The sequence below is a fragment of the Spermophilus citellus genome (assembly GCF_964194105.1).
Source record: "Spermophilus citellus genome assembly, chromosome: X".
Taxonomy (NCBI): Eukaryota; Metazoa; Chordata; class Mammalia; order Rodentia; family Sciuridae; genus Spermophilus; species Spermophilus citellus.
The window spans coordinates 82,663,422-82,689,642 of record NC_138190.1 but is presented as its reverse complement, the minus strand read 5'-3'; the positions used below and the strand labels follow the sequence as shown (position 1 = coordinate 82,689,642).

The following is a 26,221-nucleotide window of genomic DNA, read 5'->3' as shown; positions in this document are numbered from 1 at the left end:
CAAAAGAAGTAAAACTCTCATATGCTTTCTCTAATATATGGATGCTAGAGAGGAAAAAGGAAAAAAAAAGACCTCATGAAAATCAAAGGGAGGACAGTAGAATAGAGGAAATAGACAAGGGGATGGGATGTGAGAAGGGAGGGGGAAAGTGCTAGAGAGCAAATTGGTCAAATTATAAATTGCTATATTGTGTACATGTACTAATATGTAACAACAATTCCCACCATTATTTACAACCACACTGAACCAATTAAAATATGGATAAAAAAATTAGAGCAAAATTTTGGTTTTTGATAGTTTGCTTATATATAATACAGCAATACTTCTTTGTAACAGATACCATAATCAGAATGAAATGAGGTTGAAGTTTTAGTTAAATCATGAAATATAAGTACCTTTCTTAGAAATCTTAAGAGTTAGATTATAAACAGCGGTTGCTACTCCTCCCTCTTTCTAGAATTATTAAGGAATTTTACCCTCTTATGTATTATACGAATTTTAATTACTGTTCAAAGAGGGAAAACTTTTAAATTATGATATTGCTTATATATTGCTTGGTTTCATTAATTTCAACATATGGACAATAGTGAGTTTACATTTCACAAATATGTGTAAATTGCTTATCTTTTGCAATTGATTTGTAGTGGTACAATATTACTCAGTATTTTTAGAATAAGTTATCTGAAATTCCCAAGGTATTATCTAAGGATAATAAGCAAGTAAATATTAATACTTATACACTTATAAATTATTTTCATGTTTCTGTACATGAATCCCATATTTTAAAGTCACTATATTTCTAAAATAAGATCTTTGGGTGTTTTTCTAGTAGTGCTTTTATGCTGTAATTGCTCAACATTTTCCAACTATTTGGATTATACTATTTGAGGAACTAGGCAAATAATACTAAGAGGTTATATGGCACTTTCTATAATTATACCCCAAATATGTATTATTTTGTATAGGTCACAGTTTAAAAATCAAAGCCACAGTTTGGGAACTGTGGGTGGTCTGTGATCCATTGATCAAAGGCCCTTGGTTCATATTTCACACTCCCTTAGTGAGGGCAAGATGAGTCAGTCAACATTTTTCACTTAAATTACATGAACACCCACTTTCACCTCTGACCCTGGTCATCTAGTATGTGCCATTTGTTACAGGTTAAAAAAAAAGTCATTATGGAGCTTTTCAGTATATCCTGTTCCTAGTCCTGGAAACACTCAGAACACATGTTCTAATGGTGGTGTAGTGGATATCATCATATTTTATGATGAAAAATATTTTATTTAGAAACTAGATACAAGACATCCCAGTTCTCAAATTACTAAAATAGTGCCAACCATTCTGTATTTTTTTTAACATTTATGCTATAGTAATGGAAAATACAGAGATGCATAGGCACATAGATAATTTCAGGCCAAAAACATCCTGAAGACTGAAGAGAAAGCATAAACCTCTGCTGTGTATAATTTGCAGAACACTGAGAATTTTAATTTTTTCCTTAATATTTGCTTTTGTGTTTATGTAAGATGTTATCATAATTTTCACCAATAGTTCAAGTGTCTTCTTGGCTAGTAGAAGTGAGGTCTAAGAGGCCCTCTTTGCTAATAGTTTAAAATAAGACAGTGTATCTCTGACATAGCTTATATCGAATAAATAAGCAATTAAGCTTCACAGAATTAATTCTTACCAATTTTTGTATTACCCCACAGCTTTAACACAAAGTCTTATTAGAGTATGAAGGGTTGTTTGTCCATACAACATATTTATTGAACTCCAACAAAACGCTATAAATACAGACCTTTTTAAATTAATTCAATATATCAAAAAGTTCAAATTCTTGCTTCTAAGGAAAGATTAAGGAGTACTTAAATAAGGATATGAAAAATATGTTGTAGAAGAATGAAAGAACGTGTGACTAGTTCTCTGCAGGGGATGAGTGGAGGGAGGGTGGGGAGAGGGAATGATAAGATCAGAGAGGCTTCACAGAGCATCAAGTGGGGTAAAGGATTTGGCATAAGGTAGATCTGGTTTTTAATTCAACATTTCCCATTTAATAGTTTTGAGGTCTTAGAGAAAATCACTGAACATTTCCCAGACTCAGTTTCCTTGTCTGTAAAATACAGATAATATATTTTTACAAGGGCTAAATTAATTTATGAAGATCATATGCTTGGAGAATAATAAACTCTTAATAAATAGTAGTTGTTTGTATTGATTGCTAATAAGAGTAAATTTTATGGGCTGGGGATGTGGCTCAAGCGGTAGCACGCTTGCCTGGCATGCGTTTGGCCCGGGTTCGATCCTCAGCACCACATACCAACAAAGATGTTGTGTCCGCCGAGAACTAAAAAATAAATATTAAAAAATTCTCTCTCTCTCTCTCTCTCTCTCTCTCTCTCTCTCTCTCTCTCTCTCTCTCTCTCTCTCTCTCTCTCTCTCTCTCTCTCTCTCTCTCTGTCTCTCCCCTCCCTCTTTAAAAAAAAAGAGTAAATTTTATAAGTATGCCTGGGAAAGAGAAGAGGCAATAATATGTATATAGATTTTACTGAAATACATGGTGATAGATAGTGAAGATGAAGCTGCAAAGATAGTTAGAAGCAGATGATGAAACATTTGTATTCAGAGCTAAGGAGTTTCAGAGATAATGGAGATATGGAGCATTTTGGTCACTGGGTTGACAGTGGGGAGAATGGATTTATATGCAAGAGAGTATAAATTGAGAATTAGAAAGACCAGTTAAGAGAATGTGTCTGTCATTAGCTCAGGTAAGTATCGCAAGAGGTGATTTGAGGAAATGGCAATGGGTATGGAGCAGGCATTTAAAAATATTTGAGATGAAGTTAAAAAGACTTGATAACTCATTGAAAGTTGTCATAAACCGAAGTCTGGTATACTATAGCTTTGAGGAAGGATATTTTATCATTTTTAATAAGGGAGAGATGTATGCATTGTTATGTACTAATGAAGAGGTTTTTAGGGCTGGGGTTGTGGTTCTGAGGTAGAGTGCTCACTTAGCATGTGTGAGGCACTGGGTTTGATTCTCAGCACCACATAAAAATAAAATATATTGTGTCCATCTATAACAAAAAATAAATATTTTAAAAAGAGGAGGTTTTAAAGCTAGTTATAGTCCTCATTTATTCCACCTGAAAACAATATTCATTCATGTGTCATTGAAGGTATTACTTTTGATTATTGTGTTCTGTTTTACAAAGTATATGTGCTATATTATCTTTTGAAAGCACCAAATTCTGAATTCCAAAATACATATGACTTCATGAATTTGGGAGACTGTGGATTTATAAAACATACAAGAGGTTAAATAATAAAATATTTTAAATAACAACTAAAATAGTAACAGTAAAAATATCTAAAATCAGTACTTGAAAATTTGCTAGTATTTGGGTCATGGTGTTTCTTTTGGCTGCCCTGCAGATAGGCAGGTACTCAGTCTTAGATCCCTAGGGCCAGAGGTAGATGAGGTGGGAGTATTTTCCTGTCATGTCCAGGAATTAACAAAAGCCAGAATGTTTGTAAAAACCACTATCAAAATCAGGGAAACTAAGCTCAGTCATCAAAGGGTTAGAGATGACTTATAAAGGAAAAGAGTCACTGGAAAAGAAACAGGAATTAAGGCTAGGGTAAGGGTCCTGGAGAATTGTCACAAACAATGATGATAGATCTGCAACTTGTGGGACATAAAGTTGATCACACTAATTAAAACTTAAGAGTTGGAATGAATTAGTATGGACAATTGGTGCTAGGACAGTAAGTCTGGAAGAGAACTTTAATAAGTTCATTTACTCCTAACCTTCTCCCTATTTTACAAATGAGTATCCTGAAGATCAATAATATTTTTTCCAATATCTAGGTGGTGGTTGAGCCACAACATAAAACAAGGAATCAAGTTGCCTATCTTATGTTGTTTCTACTACCGCAGGGAGACAGTATTTCAGTTTGTCAGGAATGACTTTTCAGGGAATATGAGATATGAATTGAGTGACTATTACTATTGTAATTTTTAAAAAAAATCATTTGAATAATCACTGTATTTATTTGTTTGTTTTTATATGTTTTTTATACTGGGATTGAACTCAGAGGCTCTTTACCACTGAGCTTCATCCACAATCCCTTTTATTTTTTTGTTTGGAGACAGATACTCACTAAGTTGCTTAGGATCTTGCTAAGTTGGTGAGGTTGCTCTTGAACTCATCATCCTCTTCCCTCAGCCTCCTGAGTTTCTGGGATTAAAGGTGTGAGACACCTTGCCTGGCTGACTATAGTAATTTGCTAACACTTAATTCCCCATAAATATCTGAATGCATTTTTGTGTGTATTTTTTGTGTAACCCAATACCAAGGGCAGCCTTGATTTTGGCAATCTCCAGATCACCTAGGCAGTGTTTTGTACTTAGTATGGTGGTGAACTTAGTAAGCTTCTCAGATCCAATTACCATTTTTAAAGGGTGTATGGTCAGGGGACCTTTAAACTCTCATTATCCTGTGATTTAGATGTGTTTCTCTATTACTAGGATATAATAATTGTCATAAACACTCACTGGTTTTAATTATTTAAGAATTACAAAGGCATAGGCATATGGATTTAAACTTTCCATGGAATATATCTCTTTTTGTAGAAGTATCTGAATCTATATCAAAAATAGATATAGATATTTTGATGAAAATAAAAAATAGCAATTAAACATTTGAAAATAATCATTTAATATTCACAGTTTGTATGGAAAGAATTGAATAATACATATTATTTGCCTTTGGGTAGTTTAGAGGATTTAGTAAGAGTTTGCATTTTTCTTTTTTTTTTTTAAAGAGAGAGTGAGAGACAGAGAGAGAGAGAATTTTTTAATTTTTATTTATTTTTTTAGTTTTCGGCGGACACAACATCTTTGTATGTGGTGCTGAGGATCGAACCCGGGCCGCATGCATGCCAGCCGAGCGCGCTACTGCTTGAGCCACATCCGCAGCCCGAATTTTTTTTTTCAAAAAATTTTATAGGTGTATAATAATTATATGTAATAGTGGGTTTCATTGTGGAACACTTGTACATTCACATAAAATAGTTCGATCAATTCCTTATCCCAGTACCTTCCCTTGCCCTTTCCTCCTTCCTTCCCCTGACCACCTTCTTCTACCTTACTGTTCTCCCTTCAATCTAAAGAGAATGATGAATGAACACATATGAAAGTTTGTTTATTTGCTGCTGGATATTGAACCCAAAGCTTTGTACATGCAAAGCATGCACACACTTGTCCACTGAACTGTACCCCCAGTCCCTAGATTCAATTTTATGTATGAAGCAAAGTTTAATATATTAATTCTGGGGAAGTTCCGTAATATATGTGATATAGTGTATTTATCAAAAGTACATGAAAATAGCAATAAAACAAATTTATTCAGAAAACACTTACCAAGTCCCATTATGTTCCAGATATGCTCTGAGGAAAATAATTTTGAGATGAAAAATCAGAGTGAGGGGGAAAGATTTATGGGGGTGGTGTTTTAGATAGGATGATTATGGAAGGATACTCTGAAGTGAGAAATAATCAGTAAACTAGGTTAATGGGGGCAGATCATTAATTGGCTTGGTTAAAACTAGGGGAGGAACATATTGGGGTCAAATCAAGAGTCAGGTTTGAATAGGTTAAATTTGAGATATACAAGTACATATGTTGAATAGACAATTGCAGGCAGGAGTCATGACTTTAAGAATGAGTAATCCATGGGTCTATATGGGATGTGGGGATACCTGGAATTCTGGGGAAGACAGAGCTCATGGATTGAGTCTGAAATTACAACAGTAAGAGATTGGAAAGATGAGGGATGGCCCAGCAAAGAAGACTGAGAAGAAATCTCCGATGATGTAGAAGCAAAACAAGAACTGTTTGTTTTGGAGGCCAGGTGAAGAAAATATTTAAAGAAAAGGTAGTCTTGAACTGTATTAGATGCTAGCAAGTGGTCAACCAAGGTAAAGTCAAAACAGCATGCTTTCTGCTGGTGGGAATGATTCAATAGAAAGAAGAAAATAGATGATGTGGAAGATGATGTGTGTGTTTGTGTGTGTGTGTGTGTGGGGGGGTGTTGGTGGTGGTTCCAGAACTAAGCCTTTGAGTAAGCAATAGGGGAATAGACTCAGCTCAAAAGGATTAGCCTTAGTTAAAACACTGCCACTTCTGCCAAACAAATTTATTTGCCGGTATGCACTCACAAACCCATTTTCAAATTCCCATTTTCATATTCCCATTACTTTAAAATCTTTCACTTTTACAGAACCTATCTCTAAAGCTCGCCTTTTTTCTCTGGATTTTCAGCAGAATAAATGGGAGAGTACTGTTGGTGATTCTTGTTCGTAATTAACTGCCAACCTCTGTAGCTTGTTTTGCTTTCTTAGCTCTTGAGGCCAGATGGTGAAATAAATGGAGGGCATAGTTCAGTGTTCTCTGCAAGCACAACACAACTGTAAGTGTAGAAGGGGGAAGCAGTGGTGTGAGTTTTATGCAGAATGTTAGAAACCTCTCCAAGGTACTGAGCTAGCTTAGGAGCTGTTGCAGTTGCTCTTTTAAGTCTCTTTTAAGTGTCAAAGGTTTGGAATAACTGTTTTTTTTTGTTTGTTTGTTTTTAAGTCTGAAATGTTTTGATGAGTGGTTTTGTTCATCCATTACCTATGTAGAAGACCATACTTTATTTATCTCCGTAATATCACTACTGAGGACTACAGTGTGAGGCTCACAGGAGCAAAGCAGTAAAGCTTGTTTTGGAGAAGATAGAAGAATTACAATTACTGTCACTAAAGATCCGGTATTCTCAGAGCGGGTCGAGGGAGGGTTAGCATCATACACCCTGTCTTCATCGCCACAAGGAGAGTTCAATAAATTGTGTGTGTGTGTGTGTGTGCGCGCGCGCGCGCGCACATATTGGAAACATTCTGTTATCAGTAACGTGAAGGCATGTATCCGGAGGATCTTGAAGAGGGACAAGGAGGTGTGGGTAAGGATCACAGGTATTCTAATTTCTTTTAAATCCATTCTCTCCTGCCTCTAGCTTCTGGAAGGCTAGCGTCTACTGGAGTAAAATCCCCGCCCTAGTATTTGTCATTAAGTACTGAAATGGGCGTGGTTCTGCATATAGGACACCTGTTTTTCGTGAATCCCGCAAGTAGGTACTCCCGGAATCCTCCTCTAGCACTGACTAATCAAGCGCTCCGGAGGTTCCCCCAGTACCCACATTCTTTTTGGGAATCCTCCCGCCAGCAAGGCTGCTCTGTAGTTCTAAGAGGGCCTGCTGAGCATGTGTAAAGAGCGCCGCGCATGCTCCGTGAAGTGGGCAGGTTTACCGAGGCGCTAGCAGTGGCTTTTACTACTCTTCACCCGCCTCCCCCGCCTAGCACGCCCCCCTCCCCTCTTTCCCACCCCCACCACGCGGTCCCCCGCATTCACCCCGCCCCTCTTTCCCACCCCCCTCACCCCAGTCTGGGGAATCTCCATTGACGTTCGGGTGACGCCGCCGTGCTGCCGCCGTGGGGGGTTCCAGGCGCCGCACAGGTAACGCCGCCGCTGCCGCCATATTGACAGAGCCGGGAGCGGGGAGGGGGCCTGAGGAAGGGGGTTAGCTGGGTGTTTGGGGGGGGGGTGGTCACCGTCAAGCGGCCGTCGCGCCGGCGGCAGTGGTGCGCAAGAGCCAAGCGGCAGATCTTGGAGAGGCAGCACAGAGTTGTCTTCTCTATGGGAGCAGCAGTGTGTGGCGGAGACCCCCGGGTCCCAGCCTGTGAGGGACCCCGCGGCGAGGGCAGCGGTCGCTGAAGGCGGGGCTGGGGGTCACAGCGGAGACGGCGGTGGCAGCAGCGGGCCAGTTCAATAGACAGGATGCACTGCCGCCCTGGCGGTCCGCAGCTCCTGTTCGAGTGCTCCTGAAAGCGCGATGCTACCAATCCCTCCTCAGGAAGAGCCCTGGGACCAAGACATGGAGGTGTTCGGTGGCGGCGGCGGCGGCACGAACAGTGGCGAGGTTAGTGTGGTGGCCAAGATAACCTGGAGCCAACTACCCTTGTTGCTACAGGACCCTAGTTGGGGGCCAAGAGAGAAAGGGCGTGGGGGAAGAGAGCGGGGCTCCCAGGCAAGCCCCTTTGAGGCTGCAGGGCGGTGGAGCACGCGTTGTCCCAGTTGTGCCTTCCCTGGGGAGCGGGTGGGGATGAGGCGGCGGGCTCCTGTGTAGAGTGCAGCCCCAGCTGGGCCTAGGAAACGCCTGTCTCACTGGCTATACTGGAGTTTTTGTGACTAAGTTTCTCCACTTTCCAACCCGAAGTAAGACTGGGGGACGCCGGGGGTGCCGTGCCTGACTTGGCGCGTCCCTCTTTCTCCTATGAGCTGGGTTTGCTTGCTGGGAAGACTTCAGGGGACCTCTGCGGACTGCATACGACTCGCGTTTAAACCCTGGGAGCTTTAGAACCCAGTACAACAAAAACACCAAGGTGACGAAGTTACCCTGGGGACATTTCTGCAGAGGGACGAGAGTTTCTTCATAACTTAGCTTTCTCGTTTTTTTTTTTTTTGTTTTTTTTTTTTGTGGCTTGTTATTATTTTTTCACCTCAAGTAGAGATGAACAGTTGGCCGGGTTTATCTACATTCAGGTGAAGTTCTGCTGCCTCTTCTCATGTCCCCTTATTTTGCTGCCCTTTTCCTTCTCTCCTTTGCTTTTCCCCATTCTCAGTCCCCGCCCCGTTGGTCTGTAAAGGAAGACTTAAAGTGAACCCTAGCCAGCCTTTATAAGACGAATCTTTAGTAAGACTTAAGGAGGTTCAACCAAAATTTTGGTTCGCCTCTCTTCCCGCTTCTCTTCTGAAACTGTTCTGTTTGGGCTTTGGTCAGCAGTGCCGTGAGAAATTAGATGTGCACAAGTACTTTGTTGTTATAAAAAGCGGGCAACATTTAAATATAAAAAAACATGTCTATCACAACAGAACATCAGATCCTTTTCTGGTAAATAATCAACAGCATGTTACTCTGGAAGAAGTCACTATACACCTCCTAAAAATAGTTGACAAATGCCGAATTGATTACTAGTAGGCTATTTTAAGGTAAAATTTGCACTCCTGTACATCTCAAGGGTGCAACTTTGTCTTCAAGTACTTGCTCCATCTTTAAAAAAACACTTTGGACAGTTGTATGCTTTTCTTATGGTTATCTTCTTCTGTTTTGCTTTCCTTAATTTTTTTTTTGCAACTAAACGAATTAGATTACATATTAGAATAACATGCAACAAGAAATATGGTGGAAATAAAATCAGAAGTACCCTGAAGTTGAACCCTTTATATTTTTTAGGAAATATTTTACTAGTGAACTAGGCTGTACCAACATATAGTTTAACATTCTTCATCTCTTATGACTAGTATATACTAAACAAAGAGGGGCTTAATTTCTAGACTATTCAAGAGTACATAAAACTATTTGTTTTATTTCATGTGTGTAATCTATTGATATAGTCACAGACATTTTGTTGATAACAAGTTAAATGCTATAATATAAGGATGGAATGGGAGGTGGGGAGCCTTTTGCATGTGTACTATTTATTATTTTAGCTAATTTTGAATGTAGTATGTTTTAAATTGTAATTACCACATATGGTTTTTTTTATTGTTTGCAGTATGTTTTAGGTATTGTAGAGATTTAACAATGGGTCTCTCTACCTCAGCAATTTGGAAAAATACTCAAGTGGAAATTGTTAATCCCTATGAAGTAAAACGAAAGGTGAAGGTAATGTGGTGAAGGTAGTATTTCTGCCTTCTTTGTCTAAAACAATTAAGATTGGTTAAATTTAGCCTTGTTGGTGACTTAATTAAAATAGGTGAAAATTTAATGCTACATTTGAACAGATACACTTAGTACTTAGAAGACTTTTTGCTTTTAATGATATTCTGTTGATAAGAAGGAAATAATTTTACTTCCTAGAATATATATTTAATTTCATGTTGATGTTGGCTTTAGAAATGCTTGCTTCAAGTATGAACTTTACAACCTATAACTATTAGTTTTTAGGACTAAGGTGCTTTTATTATATAATATGCATATTTTAAATGTGGTAGAATTCTGAAAGAAAATGTAGGTAAGAATAGGTTAAATTTAATGTCAAAGGAAATAATTTCTGTCACTTTCTCTGTGTGTGTTGAATCCTGGTAAGATTAAATATTATAGACACTACAATATATTTTGGTATCTCTTTCAGTATTATCTTTTACCTATCTTACTTGTATGGGCAATTGTTAACCATTGACTTGCCATTCAGAAGTTTGTATATTTGCTGTTTGAGACTCTTAACATGTTTTTGCACAAGAAAAACTTATTATGAATAGTTACATTTTTAGATCAGGGCATAATAGAAGAAGCAGGCATAATGATGAAAAGCCTAACCACTGTTTGAAAATTTATCCTTTGGTAAAATGTGTCAAGGTTTTAAATAAGAAGTACTTTGGTTCCAGTGAAAGATGGCAATGGGTTTGAGAAAGGGAAATATGGGCTTCATGGTTTCTGAAAAGAGAGTTCTTGGAAGAGGGGGCATAGATTAAGTGAGAACTCTGGTTTTCAGAGCTAAGGTACTATCTCAATTAGGTCTACTGGGAATAGGAACTTCAAAGGTTATCCCCCTGACTCAGGAAGCTAGTTTTAGCTTTTGCCTGGATTCTGTCAGGATCACTGAAGAGGTATTACTTGAGATGGGGTGAGTATATGTCATTAGTGGACTGTTTATGAAGTACAGACTATTTGAGTAATGTGAACTTTATACAAATTAGTTTCATGAGCATTAGAGTTTATGTACTTATTTTTTTTTTAATTTTTTGGTGAGGGAGTGCCTGTTTCTTTAAAGAGTAGTTGATTGTAGGGTTTTAAAATTGCATATCATATAATATTAAACTGCTGCTTTTATATTATTTCTTTAACAATACTTCTTTTGTTTAAGGAAGTTAGTTTTAATAGTAATATTATGTCACTGATAATACAATTTGAGATTAAAGTTACAAACTTTAAAAATTTAACTAGGATAGCAACTCTTTTGCAGATTGGGGAAAAAAACTGAAAGTGTAATTTTATGTCACCTGGTAGTAATAGAGCAGAGAACATGTTCTTTGGAGGCAGATAAATCTGTTCCAAACTCACTCCCATACTAGCAGTGGGATCCAGTGTATAGCTCTCTGAACTTCAGTTTCTTTATCTGTAAATGGGAGAAAATATCTTCAAAAGTTTTAAGTAAAGGGAATGCAGTGTAAGTTTTTATACACTTAGCAAGGTGTTTTGCACATGGTAAGTCTCCATTAACAATAGGTCCTTGTCTTTCCCCACTAAACTATGAATTTTTTTTCACTTATATTAAAATCCTTGGGATTTAGATATCCCCAGGATCCCTCACTAATGCAAAGTTTTTTTTAAAGACCTTCTTCATGAATATGACCACTTCATCTAAATATATTGGAGCTCCTATTCTGCACATTTGTAATCACAAATAGGGTGATTCAGGAATAAAATATGAGGTTATATTTAGGAAAACTTTGAGGAATATGGATAAACAATTTCATTATTATAACTGAGCAATAAATTGTTTCATTGATTCTTTTTTTAAATTTCTATTTGGAACTCTTGTTATAGTAGGAATCATTTAATTCATTGTATTTATTGAATATAGGCAATGCAGTACACAGAGTTATAATGTGAAATGCCAAATTAAAATTACATTACAATATATCATTACATCACAAAATCCCACCCTACTCCTACAGGTTTAAATTCAGGTGAGCTAGGCAGGATTGTGTATAAATTATTATCATAAAGACACAAAACCATCAATAATTTGGTTAGAATGATGGGAGTGGTTTAGAGTGAATATGTTAAAGCCTTGTGAAGGAAATGGAATTTGAGGGCATTATGGAGTAGTAATATTTTGACAGAGATTGAAGGAACATATTTCAGGTAAATGGGAAACAATATAAGCAAAAATATAGAGGTGTTCTTGGAAGAAGGAAATATGTGTAATATTGTTCATATGTGTGATATTGTGAGAATACAAATTTGTGGCGTAGAAGTGGGGATATGGTGCAAAATGAGGTAAGAAATGTAAAGACGACACCCAGATTTATGGAACTTTTAAAGCCAGTTAAGTGTTCAGTTATGTCTTATAATTGGGAGCTATTGAAGGTTTTTGAGGACATGAGTGACATTATCAAATTTGTGCATTGAAAAGTAACTAATGATAGTGTGGAGGATGGATTGTAGTAGGGGAGATACTAAAGGTGGGGAATACCAGCTATGAGGTTATTGTGTTAATGGAAATAGTAGTGAAATTTTTGAACTAGAATGGAAGGGGTAGAACTATGAACAAGAGGAAAGACTTGGCAGAGGTAGACTCACTAGAATTTAGTAACTGATTATACGTTGGGGAATAAGAGGTAGTAATGTATAACAGATTAGAAGTGTGGTGATAGGAATTAATTTAACGTATATTTAATATGTGTCTGTCATTATGTTTGTACTAGCCACTAGATTAATAAAATGATAAATAGATCTTTTAGCATAGTAAGATAAAAAACCAATGTAAACTTCCCTCCTCTTTAATATTGTCTTGTGCAATAGCAGATCATTCAATAAAGATTTCTGGTCATGCTTGGCATGCTTAAAATCTTTTCTATTAAAGGAGAATGTACTTATTACTAGCTAGAAAACTTTCATGGTTTTTTTTTCTTCTAATCAGCCATGGGTATAGAGTGTTGTTTAGAGTACATGGGTACAGAAGTGACTAGTTCTTCTTTCTGGAATGTGAAAAAGAGAACAGGGACATCTATATTTCTTGTACGATTTTACTAGGTTTACTAAAAGCCATCAAATTCATCTAAGTCTGTCTTTCTTTAAGCTAGTCTTGTCTGGAAATATTCAGGTCACTTCCTCTAGGGCAGGGCCTCTGTATTATACTATCTTGTATATTTCATCAAGAGAGCTAATCATTACTTCCATCTGTGGTACAGTTGCTTTCTTAGACCATATTATTTCAAAATTACCCTTCTCATAGTCTTTTTCATCTGTAATTTCAAGAAGGAAATCAGTATTTTTAAAATTTTCTTATAATTGTTTCCTTGGTTGGTGATATTACCCTATTTAGCAGCAGTTCTCGAGAGTTGGTAAGCACATGGAATCTAGAGGTAAGCCTTTCAGTACTTTGTAAGAATTTGTCATATAATGTTTACTCATTTATGTTATTCCTAAGGATTATATACTGTTCTTGCTAATAGTTTTTCTTTTCTTGGTGAACTTTATTCTCTTTTTATTTGTTTTTAGATGGGAAAAGAGTTGGACAGGAAGGAGATTTAGAGCCAAATGTCATCTGGCTTTTGTAGATGATAGAGAGATTGTCTGAATTATCCTGAAGGCATTCTTTGTGACTGATTTTACTGATAGATTTTAACCTGTATTCATACATTTGAAGTAGTTGGTGCTGCTATATATGAGATATAGAGAGTGAGTGTATGTATTACTTAATGTCTTGCTTCATTTCATTAAGTGTTTGGTATAGAAAATAAAATCAGATAACAAATGCTTGATATTTAGGGTGTAAGGGATAAGATAAAGTGATAAATGTATGCAAAGGGTGGAGAATGGATGTGCAGTATGAAATAGAACATAAGTAACTAGGTTCTAGGGGGTTTACTAAACGTTTAAATATAGTTGTTATAAAATTGGTTTTGAATTTCCTTGGGCAAGTATTGGGCTAGTATTTCTCAACTCTGGATGTATGTTAAATTAACCTGGGAGTTCAAAAAATTACTCATGCCATTGCTCAATTAAAAAATGCTCAAATTAACTGATATGGAGGGGTCCTTGAACATCATTCCCCACAATTCCCCATAATTTTGATGTATAGCCAGAGTAAAGAAACCACAACTGTAGGCCAAAGCCAAAAGAGAAATCATGTAGCTCTCATTATTGAGCAAAAAGAAAAAAAAAATATCAGTTTCTCAGCTAGCAATTAGGAAAATAAATTTGTATGTTTTATTATGTTGTTGTTTTAAGATATGACTGGGGCCAAAAGAGGTTTTTGAGCTGTCCCTTTTGTATGCTCATGCTGTTTAGTTAGAAGAATTTGCTTTTCCGTAAGAGTAAAAATAAAATACTAATGTCCTAATAAGTTTGATCTGGTTCAGCCCCCAAGTTAGCAGGTTAAATAAACTGTGTACCTCATTATTAGCTAAGTAAGGGGCTAGTTACCATTTTAAATAATAAATATTACATTAAATCTCTAAACAAAAATCCCAAAGGCCATGTGTAATTATCATTATTTTAGAACTTATCTGCTTCTTGTATAAAATGGTTAGGGACAAACTTTAAGAGTAAATATAGCAATCCTACTATAATTTTTATATCCCCAAATACACTGAAATTCATTCCCTCTTAAATATATCTAAACTTGAGAAAGACATGGCATTTATTGAGCATGTAGTATGGAACAGACACTATTAGATACTTCATATAGATTATCTAATTCAGCATTTTCACTCTTCATAACTGCTCACTAAGACAAATGGACCTTTTACACATATGAGAAAGAGGCAAATCAGTGAAAGGACTATCTGGAAATTGAAACTAGATTGCTTTAAGTCCATGCCTTTTCCTTTTTTGCATTGCAGTCTTCCCCATAAGGATAACATTGAAGACAAGGAGAAGACATAGATAAGTTGTTGGAAACCATATCAGATATGCTGATTCAATAAACATGTGTCTACTTGGTTTAAATAAAAGTCATTAATATCCCAGCAATCCTGTATTATCTTTTGTTTGTTTTTGTGGGACAAGGAAAAACTTAATTTAAAGTTAGAAAAGGACCTAGAAGCTCTAACATATTGTTAAAATAGAAAAGTAAAATGCAGGGATCATTCTACTGGATGTTAAGTTTATCATGAAACTACATTGAGACAATGTGGTATTTGTCAAAGTATACACACAGATCAAGGAACACAATAGAGAACTTAAAAGTGAACCTACATAAATATGCTCAATTAATTTTTGAGAAAAATGAAATTAATTGGTTAAGATCATTTTATAAATCTAAAGATTATTTAAGGGGGAAATTTTCTGTCTCAAAATGAGAAAATTAAAAAAATATATATTTACTGAGGATTCTGGGGGAAATCTTACATTAGTATTTTGCTAGTGTCAATTACACAGTTGAAACTAGCTATAAAGATATGAGTAAGTAAAAATGGATTACAAATTCTAAAAAAGTATGATGGATAAGAGAGAGTAATTATGGGTGTATTAAATTACTCAGGATGAGAGTGGATAAAACTTCAGAAAACAAAGGAGAAAAAATTCATGAGTGGAAACGTGGACCAAATATCAAATTTTAAACAACTTTTATTTTTTCTTAAATGCAGCATTAGGAGGGAGAGGTGGGGTATGTAAAGAAGAAATTGTACTAAATGAGAATAGCCAAAGTTCAAGAATGAAGGAAAAAGAAAAAGTTATTTGGTCTGATATAATGAAAGTCCTTTATATTCATGATTGTTGACCTGGGGCAGCTGCAATCATAAATGAATACTGTCTGAAATAATTTCATTTTAAACTTGCATGGGTGTATACAGAAAACCACATATTGATTAGTTTTTATACTGGAATAGAGATGATTTTGATTTTATACTTCATTTTACAAATGGAGATGTTTAGCTCTAGACTTTCTGGCACAATAATTAAATATTTACTATGTTTATCATATATAGGGAATTTGTGTAACAGTAAATGAATACTTATAAGACTTTTTTTAAGAGAAGCAAATATGGATGTTAAAAAAGGATCATTTGGGCTGGGGATGTGGCTCAAGCGGTAGCGCGCTCGCCTGGCATGCGTGCGGCCCGGGTTCGATCCTCAGCACCGCATACCAACAAAGATGTTGTGTCCACCGAGAACTGAAAGTAAATATTAAAAATTCTCTCTCTCTCTCTCTCTCTTAAAAAAAATATTAAAAAAAAAAGGATCATTTAGTAATGTAAGATCTGTACACAATGTTAGTTTTATTTATTTCGTATGGTCCTTGTCCATGATTTTGTGTCAGGTCTTTTATTACTGCTCTGCATTATTCTGTTGCATATATTTAATATAGTTGGTCTATCCATTAATCATATGAAGGACATTTGGGTTATTAACAGTTTGGGGCAATAATCAATGAAGTCATTATATGAATTTGTAGATCTTGGTTTGAAATAACTTTGCATTTGTCTTGGGTAAATACTTATTACTGGAGATGCTGTGTAAGAGTTCTGTTTTCTCTGAATTCTTCTTTTTAAAATTACCTTATTCTAATTAGGATCACAGTCTTGTGGATGTAGATGATGTTGAGATAAATGGCAGTGTATTCATATATGTATATACAAAAGTTATGTCAGATTCACTCCACTGTCTTAATCTTATTCCTCCTCCTTTGACATTATTCTCCTTTGTATAATCCACTCAACTTCTGTTCTTCCCCTTCCAACATTGTTATGTGTTTGTATCCACATATCAGAATATTCTACCTTTTTTTGGTGGGGGGAATTGACTTATTTCAATTGCATGATAGTCTCCGATCCATCCATTTATCCATGAATGTCATTAAGTCATTCTCTTTATGCCTGAGTAATATTCCATTGTGTATATAAACCACATTTTCTTTATCAGTTCAACTGTTGAAGGGAACCTAGGTTGGTGGCATAGCTTAGTTATTGTGAATTATGCTGCTGCAAACATTCATGTGGCTGTGTCACTGTAGTATGCTGATTTTAAAATCCTTTGGATATGTATAAGGGAGTAGAATAACTAAGCCAAATTATGGTTCTATCCCTAGTTTTTGAGGAATCTCTATAATGCTCTCCATAGTGGTTGTACTAATTTGCAGTCCTACCAATAATGTGTGTTTGTAGCCTTTTCCCCACATCCTTGCCAATATTTACTGTTACTTGTATTCTTGATATTTCCCATTCTGACTAGAGAGAGATGGAATCTCACTGTAGTTTTAATTTGCATTACTTTAATTGCTAGATATGTTTAACACTTTTACATGTTTGTTGATTGTTCATAATTCTTCTTTTGTGAATGTTTGTTTAGTTCATTTTCCCATTTATTGATTAGGGTATTTTTATTTATTTATTTATTTTTTTGGTGTTAAGCTTTTTGAGTTCTTTGTACATCCAGAAAATTAATGCCTTATCTGAGGTGCAGGTGGCAAAGATTTTCTCCCATTCTGAAGGTTCTCTCTTTAAACTCAATGGTTTCTTTTGCTGTGAAGAAGCTTTTTTAGTTTGATACCATCCCATATTTTTAATTTTACTTTTTACAATTTAGGAGTCTTGTTGAGGAAGTTAGTTCCTAAGATGACATGTTGGAGTGTTTGGCATCTATTTTCTTCTAGTTGGTGCAGGGTTTCAGGTTTATTACCACTTCTGTGATTCAGTTTGAGTTGAATTTTGTGCAGGATAAGAGAGAAGTGTTAAATTTCATTCTACTACATATGAATTTCCAGTTTCTAGCACATTTGTTGAAGAGGCTGTCTTTTTTCCCAATGTATATTTTTGGCGTCTTTGTCTGGTATGAGATAGCTGTATTTATGTGTGTTTGTCTCTGGTCTTCTAGTTTGGTCCAGTGGTCTTCATGCCTGTTTTGGTACCAATACCATACTGTTTTTGTTGTTATAGGTGTGCAGTCTCATTTAAGATGAGGTGTTGTGATGCCCTCTGCTTCACATTTCTCACTAAGGATTTTTTTTTCTCTATTTTGGGCCTCTTGATTTTTACAAGTGGATATCATAACTGATTTTTCTATTTCTATGAAGATTGTCATTGAAATTTTGGTGGGGAATTGCATTGAATCTGTATATTGCTCTTCTTGGTATGGCCATTTTGACAATATTAATTCTGGCTATCCAAGAACATGGAGATCTTTCCTTCTTCTAAGATTTGCCTGTTTCTTTTTTTGGGGTTCTGTAATTTGTGTTATAAAGGGTTTCAACTGTTTTTTTAGAATGATTCTTAAGTTTTTTTTTTTAAGACAATTGTGAATGGGATAATTTTCCTAATTTTTCTTTCAGCAGATTCTTCATTGGTGTATAGGAACAGAAATTTTTATTTTGAATATTTTTAACTGTTGATGGATACAATACATTTATTTTTATAATGGTGCTGAGGATTGAACCCAGTGCCTCACATGTGCTGGGCGAGTGCTCTACCACTAAGCTATAACCCCAGCCCAAAGAACATAGTTGATTTATGAATGTTAATTTTATATCCTGTCACTTTGTTGAAATTATTTATGAGTTCTACAAGTTTTTTGGTAGAGTTTGTTGAGTCTACTAAATATACAATCTTCATTAGCTCACAGAGATACTTTGAGCTCTTCTTTTCCTATTCAAATCCCTTTAATTTATTTCTTCTAATTACTCTGGCTAGAGTTTCAAGGATGATTTTGAATAAAAGTGATGAAAGAGGACATCTTTTTCTTTTTCCAGATTTGAGAGGGAATGATATCAGTTTTTCTCCACTTAGAATGATTTAGGCCTTGGGTTTAACTTATATTGCCTTTACAATTTTGAGGTGTGTTCCCATTTTTCCTTGTTTCTCTATCATTTAAATATGATTGGATACTGTATTTTGTCAGATGTTTTTCCTGCATCTTTTGAGATAATCATGTGATTCTTGTCTTTAAATCTATTTACATGGTGAAATACATTTATTGATTTCCATATATTGCGCCAACCTTGCATCCTTGAGTTGAAACCAACTTGATCATGTTGCACTATATTTTTAATGTCTTTTTGTATGCAATTTGCCAGTATTTTACTACATCTATGTTCATCAGGGATATTTGTCTGAAACTTTTTTTCCTGGATGTGTCTTTGTCTGTCTATGTGTCATAGAATGAGTTTGGAAGCATTTTCTTCTTTTCTATTTCATGGAATAATGTCAGGAATATTGGTGTAAGTTGTTCTTTGAAGGTCTGGTAGAATTGTGCTGAGAATTCATCTGGTCCTGGGATTTTCTTTGTTGGTAGGCTTTTCATAGCATCTTCAATTCCATTGCTTGAAACTGATTTGTTTATATTGTCTATGTCCTCCTGATTTCATTTGCATAGGTCATATGTCTCTAGAAGTTTGTGTGTTTAAGGTTTTCTAATTTATTGGGTATAAATTTTCAAAATAGTTTCTGATTATCCTTAGTATTTCAACAGTGTCTCTGGTGTTATTTCTTTTTTCATCCTGAATTTTAATAATTTGAGATTTTCCCTCATTCTTTTGGTTGGCTTCGCTAGGTTTTTATTAATTTTATTTTTTTTCAAAGAACCATTTTTTCCCATTGATTTTTTTTAAAATTTTTGTTTCAATTTCACTCATTTCTGCTCTGATTTTAATTATTTCCTTTGTTCAACTGAATTGGGTGTGGATTATTTCCTTTTCTAGGGCTTTTAGATGCAGTATTAGATAATTTATTTGATGTCTTTCATCCTTTCAACGAATGAGCTCAATGCTATGAACTTTCCTTTTAGAACTGCCTTCTTAGTGTCCCCAAAATTTTGATGTTATGTTGCTATTTTCATTTACCTGGTTTTTTTTTTAATTTTATTCCTGATATCCATTCACCATTCAGTAGTGTGTTATTTACTCTCCAGATGTTTGAGCAGCTTCTATTTTTTAATGTTGTCATTGCTTTCTAATTTTATTCCATTCTGATGTGATAGAATACAAGGTATTATCTCTGTTTTTTTTTTTTTTTTTTTTTTTTTGTATTTGTTAAGAGTTGCTTTGTGGCCTGAGGTATATTCTATTTTAAAAAATGATCCATGCGCTGCTGAGAAAGAGGTTGTATTCAAACTTTTTTGTTGTTGTTGTTATTGGGGATTGAACTCAGGGTACTCAACCTCTGAGTCACATCCCCAGCTCTATTTTGTATTTTATTTAGAGTCGGGTCTTACTGAGTTGCTTAGTGCCTTAGTTTGCTGAGGCTGGTTTTGAAAGCAATCGTCCTGCCTCAGCCTCCCAAGACGCTGAGATTACAGGTGTGTGCCACCATGCCCGGCTGTATTCAAACTTTGATGGATGAAATATTTGATATATGTCTGTTAAGTCTAAATTAATAATTGCATTTTTTACTTCAGTTTATTTAGTTTTTGCTTGGAAGTTCTATCCAGTTGTATGTTAAAATTGCCCAGTATTATTTTGTAATGGTTCATTTGATTCTTGAAATTGAAAAGATTTTGTTTGATGTATGTTATTTCATTATCTGAGGCATAAATATTTACTATTATTATTTTTTTGTTGTTGGATTATTACCTTCAGTAGTAAGAAATGACATTCTTTGTCTCTTCTGAATAACTTTGGCTTGAAGTTTACTTTATCAGATATCAGGATAGAAACTTCTGCTTGTTTACAAATCCATGTGAATGATATTTTTTCCCATCCTTTCACCTTCAGTCTGTGGTTTTCTTTGCCTATTAAGCAAGTCTCTGGGAGAGAGCATAATGTTGTGTTTTGTCTTCCAGCCTGTGTCTTTTATATTAATTTTCCTTTGATTTACTATACTTCTAGTGTAGTTTTTCCCCCTGCTGGTTTTCCATTTTGTTTTTTATTCTGCTTGATGAACTATTTTATTGAGCCTATTGAGTGTGTTTAGTAGTGCAGGCTTTCTTGTGAATTCATTTAACTTTTATCATGTAAGGTTTTTATTTCCTCTTTAATTCTGAAGCTTAATTTTGCTGAGTATAGTATTCTTGGTTGGCATCCATTTTCTTTCAGAGATTAGTATACATTATTCTAAGACCTCCTAGCTTTGAGGGTCTGAGTTGAGAAATCAGCTGAGATCCAGATTGGATTCCCTCTAAATGTGACCTGTTATTTTTTCTCTGGCTGCCTTTAAAATTCTGTCCATATTCTATATCTTTAGCCATTTTCATAATAATGTGCCTTGGTGTGGGTCTGTTGTTATTTTATATTTTTGGGGTCCTGTGTGCCTCCTATATTTGGTTTTTCATTAAATTTTCAGATATTATTTCATTGAAATATTTTTCATTACTTTGGGTTGTATCTTTGAGCCTTCATCTATCCTAATAAATCTTAAGCTTGTCTTTTCATGTTATCCAATATTTCTTGGAAGTTCTGTTTATTGTCTCTTAATATCTTTTCTCTGTTGTCACCTTTATTTTCAAGAATATATATTTTGTTTCCATTGCCTGAAACTATCTTCCAAGTGGTCTAGTCTGCTAGTTATGATTTTGTAATGAATTTCCCTAATAGCAAATGTTGCTAAGCATTTTTCCATACACTTATTTGGCATACACAAATTTTATCTGGTGAGTTGTCTTTTCATATTTTTGTAATTTTTTAAATTGGGCTTTGATTTCTTATTGAGTTTTGAGAGTTCTGAAATAAGTCTATCAAGTATTAATTTACATTTTTCTCCCATTCTATGGCTTACATTTCATTCTCTTAACAAGGAGTAGAGGTTTTTAATTTCAACAATGTCCAGTTTATCAGTTTTATTTTTATGTGAATCTTGCCTCTGGTATTACAGTTAAGAAATATTTCCCTAAATACATGTTCACTAAAATTTTCATTCATCTTTACTCCCAGAATTATTTTTAGTTTCATGCCTTAGTTTTTAGGACTCTAGTCTATTTCCAGGTAACCTTCATATATGGTGGACAGTATAGGTTGAGGTCCATTTATTTTTGTGAGTGTCCATGTGTCCACTTGTTTTCAAATCATTTATTGAAAAAAAAAACTCTGTTCTCCATTGAATTGCCTTTGTAGTGTTATACAATTTATTTTATCTTTTTGTCATGTATATATGTTTCTCCTGAAAAAATTAATGAATTATATGGAACTTTAAAATTTACACTTACTCAATATAGGTATATGGTATTAATACTATTTTTGGAATTATTTCTGATAGAGATTAGTGCTCTGCTTTTTGAAAGAAAATAATTTCTGTTGTACATTTTCTCTGTAGTCATTAATTCTTAACACATTAAGGTGATTTTTCTTATTTACCTTTAAATATGAGGAAAAATAAAGGTGCCAGAATTTCTTATCTCTTTTCCCCTTTTTTGGTACTGGGGATTGAACATAAGGGTGCTTAACCACTGAGCCACGTCCTAGCTCTTTTTTATATTTTTATTTTTAAAATTTTGAGACACAGTATTATTCAGTTGCTTAGGATTTCACTAAGTTGCTTAGGGCTTCAGTAAGTTGCTGAGGCTGGCCTTGAGATCCTGCCTTAGCCTCCTAAGCCAAGCCACTGGCATAACTGCCATATGCCACCACACCAGGCTAAGGTATCTCTTAATGTGGATTTTTTTTTCACTTTGAAATTATGTTATTCTGTTTATCCCCTTACCCATATGTATATAGTATCCCTAATAATTTATTTCTCTCTAGTAGAGGGTGACCTGTTAGTTGCTTAGAGCTAGACATGAAAATTACCGAACAGAATAAACTTCAGCAGACACTCTAGAAACCATTACTTGCCAAGAAAGTGGAATCCTAGAGTGTTAGAATTTTGTTAATCATTATAAACATTGACTTAGTTTTGCTATTTTAAAAAATTATTTCACTTTTTTAAATTGACAAAGTTTGGATATTCCTTTGGGCGTGTGTGTGTGTGTGTCTGTGTGTGTGTGTGTGTGTGTGTGTGTGTGTGTGTGTGTGTGTTTATGTATTTGGATTATTTCATTCTATTAAGGACCATTTTGAACAAAGGAGAAAAAGGGGTGGGCAACTCTGAAAAGAACAAGTACAACATTTTACTTCACTGAAACAATTCAAACAGGAAAGTAATTTGAAAAATCAAGCATTATTCTTGTTTTTGAGTACCTGGTACTATAAAGTAAAATGTCCTAATTTCCTTATTAAACTTTATTGTTTTTCCCTCCAAAGGTAATAGTAAAGGAAGCACTACTTAGATTATGTTAAAGTGTTGAGAGCCACAGCCAAAGGGGCCCCAGCAAACTTCCAGCTGCCAGCATTAGTTAGCTAATGCCATGATTCAAAGCTTATTAATAAGGTATTGAGATTTAAAAATGGAATCTATCAAATTATATTTAAAAAGAAATTGTGACCACTTCCTACATTTTTAAAGTATTTCTTTAAGAAATTCTATCATAAAATTGACCTGAAAATTAATTTATGAAATGTAATAAATAGAACACCAAATGAATTTTTTTATTCCCAGAACTCCCCCTTTCCCTTATAACCCCCTCTCCCTGTTTCCTTTTCTCTACTCTACTAATCTTTTCTATTTATTTATAGTTTTTAATTACTGCATCATGGATATCCATAAGGATCAGATTTACTGTGGCAATATTCATATGTGTACTTAGGAAAATTATTCAGATTCATTCTACCATTCTTTCCTTTTTCTGTCCCTCCTCCCTGCTTCTCAATCCTCTTCCTTTACTCCACTGATCTCTTTTCTGTTTTCATGGGGAACAAACCCAGCCACCTTTTTCTTTTTCTTTAGTTTGGTTTAGCAAACCCTAGGAAATTATTTTGTTATAAGTTACTCAAAATTTATAAACAAGTCTCACTTAAATTACATTTTGTTTAAAATAATAACTTTATATCATGCAAATAAGGTTCAAGTATGAAAAGTACAATATTGAAATAATAGCTCTCTATAAGTCCAAAATTCTTGGTTTATAATAAAAGTATAAATTGTAAAAAACAAGAAAGGAGTAAAATTATCAGTGTTATTGATTGTAGAGGTCCAATAAGTTGCAGCAAAATATGTCTGGATGCAACATATAAATGAAAAGAAAATATTTATATTTTCACCATTTTACATTATTATCTGTAGTCTTTTCTCCTTTCCAAATAGAAATCCACATCCTCTATAATGATGCACTTGAGTTAGCCATTCTGTGCAGTCACCACTTGTGTATGTTTAAAATCACCTTCACGCGTTCTCTTCTTTCCAGTGATCCCATAATAAGTAAAAGGTGTGTATTCTTTTTGCTTTTAACAGAGAAAGACATTAGTTCTGTGAGAAGCATTTAACTGTCTCCTTTAATTAAGCATGAATAATGGTACTAAGTGCTTCTTGCCTTTCTGTGTCAAAATGGAAGTATGAGAATATTGGGCTAATTAAGTTGATTGTTATTCTTTGACCTAAAGAAAGAAGTGTAAACACTTTGTTAGCCATCTCAGATCCTTTAGACACTCAGGACAACATAGAGTATAAAAGGAGATGTTCTGGAGCTAGAATACCTGAGTTCAAATTCTGGACTCTTATTTACTGTGTGATCTTGGACAAGTTACTTAACTTCTCTTACTTACTTGTTCTAACTATACAATAGGGATAATGGTAGAACATAATACATATAAAACACACGGGAGAGTACCTTTTGCATTGTAAGCACTCATAAAATATTATTACTTTTAAATGTGTCACATCTCAAGCCAAGTTATTGAAGGTTATTAACAGGTTTTAATATTTTAAAAAAAGAGAGTGCCATGTATGTACACAGGTTGGTGTTTATGTATATTCCATTTATATCCTATATAACATGTGCATTCTTTGGAAGCAAAGTTATTAAAAGCATAAGTTGTAGCCCACATGAAACTGACCAGAAGGCTAGTGCATTGGCATTGGGAGTACTTTGGAGGTAATCAAAACCATTAAAGCCATTAGCTTTGGTTTCAACTAAGCAGAGTAAACAAATTCCTGCTTGAATAGAAACCCAGGAAGCTGTTTTTCTGTCATTGAATCAAAGTTTTTAAAAAGTCAAATGTTCCACAGATTCCTTCTGGTGTGTTCTATAGAGATATGCTTAGTTCAACTCGGTAGTAGTATAATAGTAGTACAATCACTAGTCCTTTCTAAAGCATAATGATATTTGGATTGGCTTTAATTGATTCTAAATATTATTTTGCATGCATTTGTTTACCAAATAAATGTCTAGTATGTGTAATGTAGGATAGTTACTTAATAGAGTTGATTTGATTATTGCTCCAGGTTTCTGCCTTGATAACTGAGAACCAATTAACTATCTACCCATTCTTCTGTAATCGCAAGGAAATGTTGTAAATGGAAAGATAATATATAATAAATTTAGATTTATATAAGGCTTAAAAAATACTTTTCTGAGGTGTTAATGTTTTAATTCATGTGGAATTACTCATAGGTTTGCTGATTGATCTTTTCCACCATTTAGATTCTTTAAAAATATTAGTACCTGATTTCCTCTTACTTAACTGTCAAGAAAGTATAGCCTAAGGAAAAAAAAGGTGTTCTTGCACAGGCCTACAATCCCACCTACCAGGTACTCCTGGAGATTTAGGCAATAGGTTCACAAGTTCAAGGACAGCCTGGGCATCTTAGTGAGATCCTGAGACCTTGTCTTAAAAGGGCTGGGGATGTAGCTCAGTGTCAGAATATGCTTGGGTTCAATGCCAGTACCAAAACAACAACAACAACAACAACAACAACAACAACAACAACAACAACAAAAAACGAGAAAGTATATAAGCCTCAGTATATATGTCAATTCAATTTATACTTCGTTCTTGCCTTACATAGTTCCCCTTACTCCTAGCACTAGATTATGGAAGTTAGAGAGGGTTTTTTATGTTTGGCATATACCCATCTTGATATTTTTCGGTGTTTCTTATAGTCATTTTTCCCACATGGGGAAGGAAACTTACTTTTGCTAATGCATTGGTCTTTTAAAAATATTAATATTTAAATAAGTTGCTTTCAATTTTTGATCTCTTAGGTATCTTGGACTCTCAACATTGATATTGAAATGATGAGGTTTCTTTTTTTTGTCTTTTTTTATTATTTTATTGGTTGTTCACAACATTACAAAGCTCTTGACATATCATATTTCATACATTAGATTGAAGTGGGTTATGAACTCCCAATTTTTACCCCAAATGCAGATTGCAGAATCACGTAGGTTACACATCCACAATTTTACATAATGCCCTATTAGTAACTGTTGTATTCTAATGATGAGGTTTCTATGTGGCTGGTTTTCACCCTAGAACTAATGGTAGTTCCTAATTCATTGATGTTTGATTTTGTATATTCCATATCTGGTTGCTAGTGTATATTGAAATTATGGCATAAAATATATATGGCTGTAATAGCAATAACAGAAGTTTTAAACAATTCTGATTGTTATTATTTTCAAAATGAAGTTGTTCAGAACCTGGA

General features: G+C 34.7%; 1 protein-coding gene across 6 annotated transcripts in view; it reads left to right on the top strand.

The window, feature by feature from the left end:
- The first annotated feature begins 7,351 nt into the window (after positions 1–7,351).
- The window catches only part of RPS6KA6 (ribosomal protein S6 kinase A6), a 97,505-nt gene continuing 78,635 nt past the window's right edge, over positions 7,352–26,221 (top strand). Inside the window, exons 1-3 of one of the 6 annotated variants that reach the window (XM_081277835.1) lie at positions 7,352–7,558; positions 7,956–8,021; positions 9,658–9,767. In XM_081277835.1, coding sequence (XP_081133961.1) covers positions 9,687–9,767 — 81 coding nt within the window. In that variant the 5' untranslated portion in view covers positions 7,352–7,558; positions 7,956–8,021; positions 9,658–9,686. The other 5 variants (XM_081277836.1, XM_081277833.1, XM_081277834.1 and 2 more) reach the window with 5 other exon arrangements.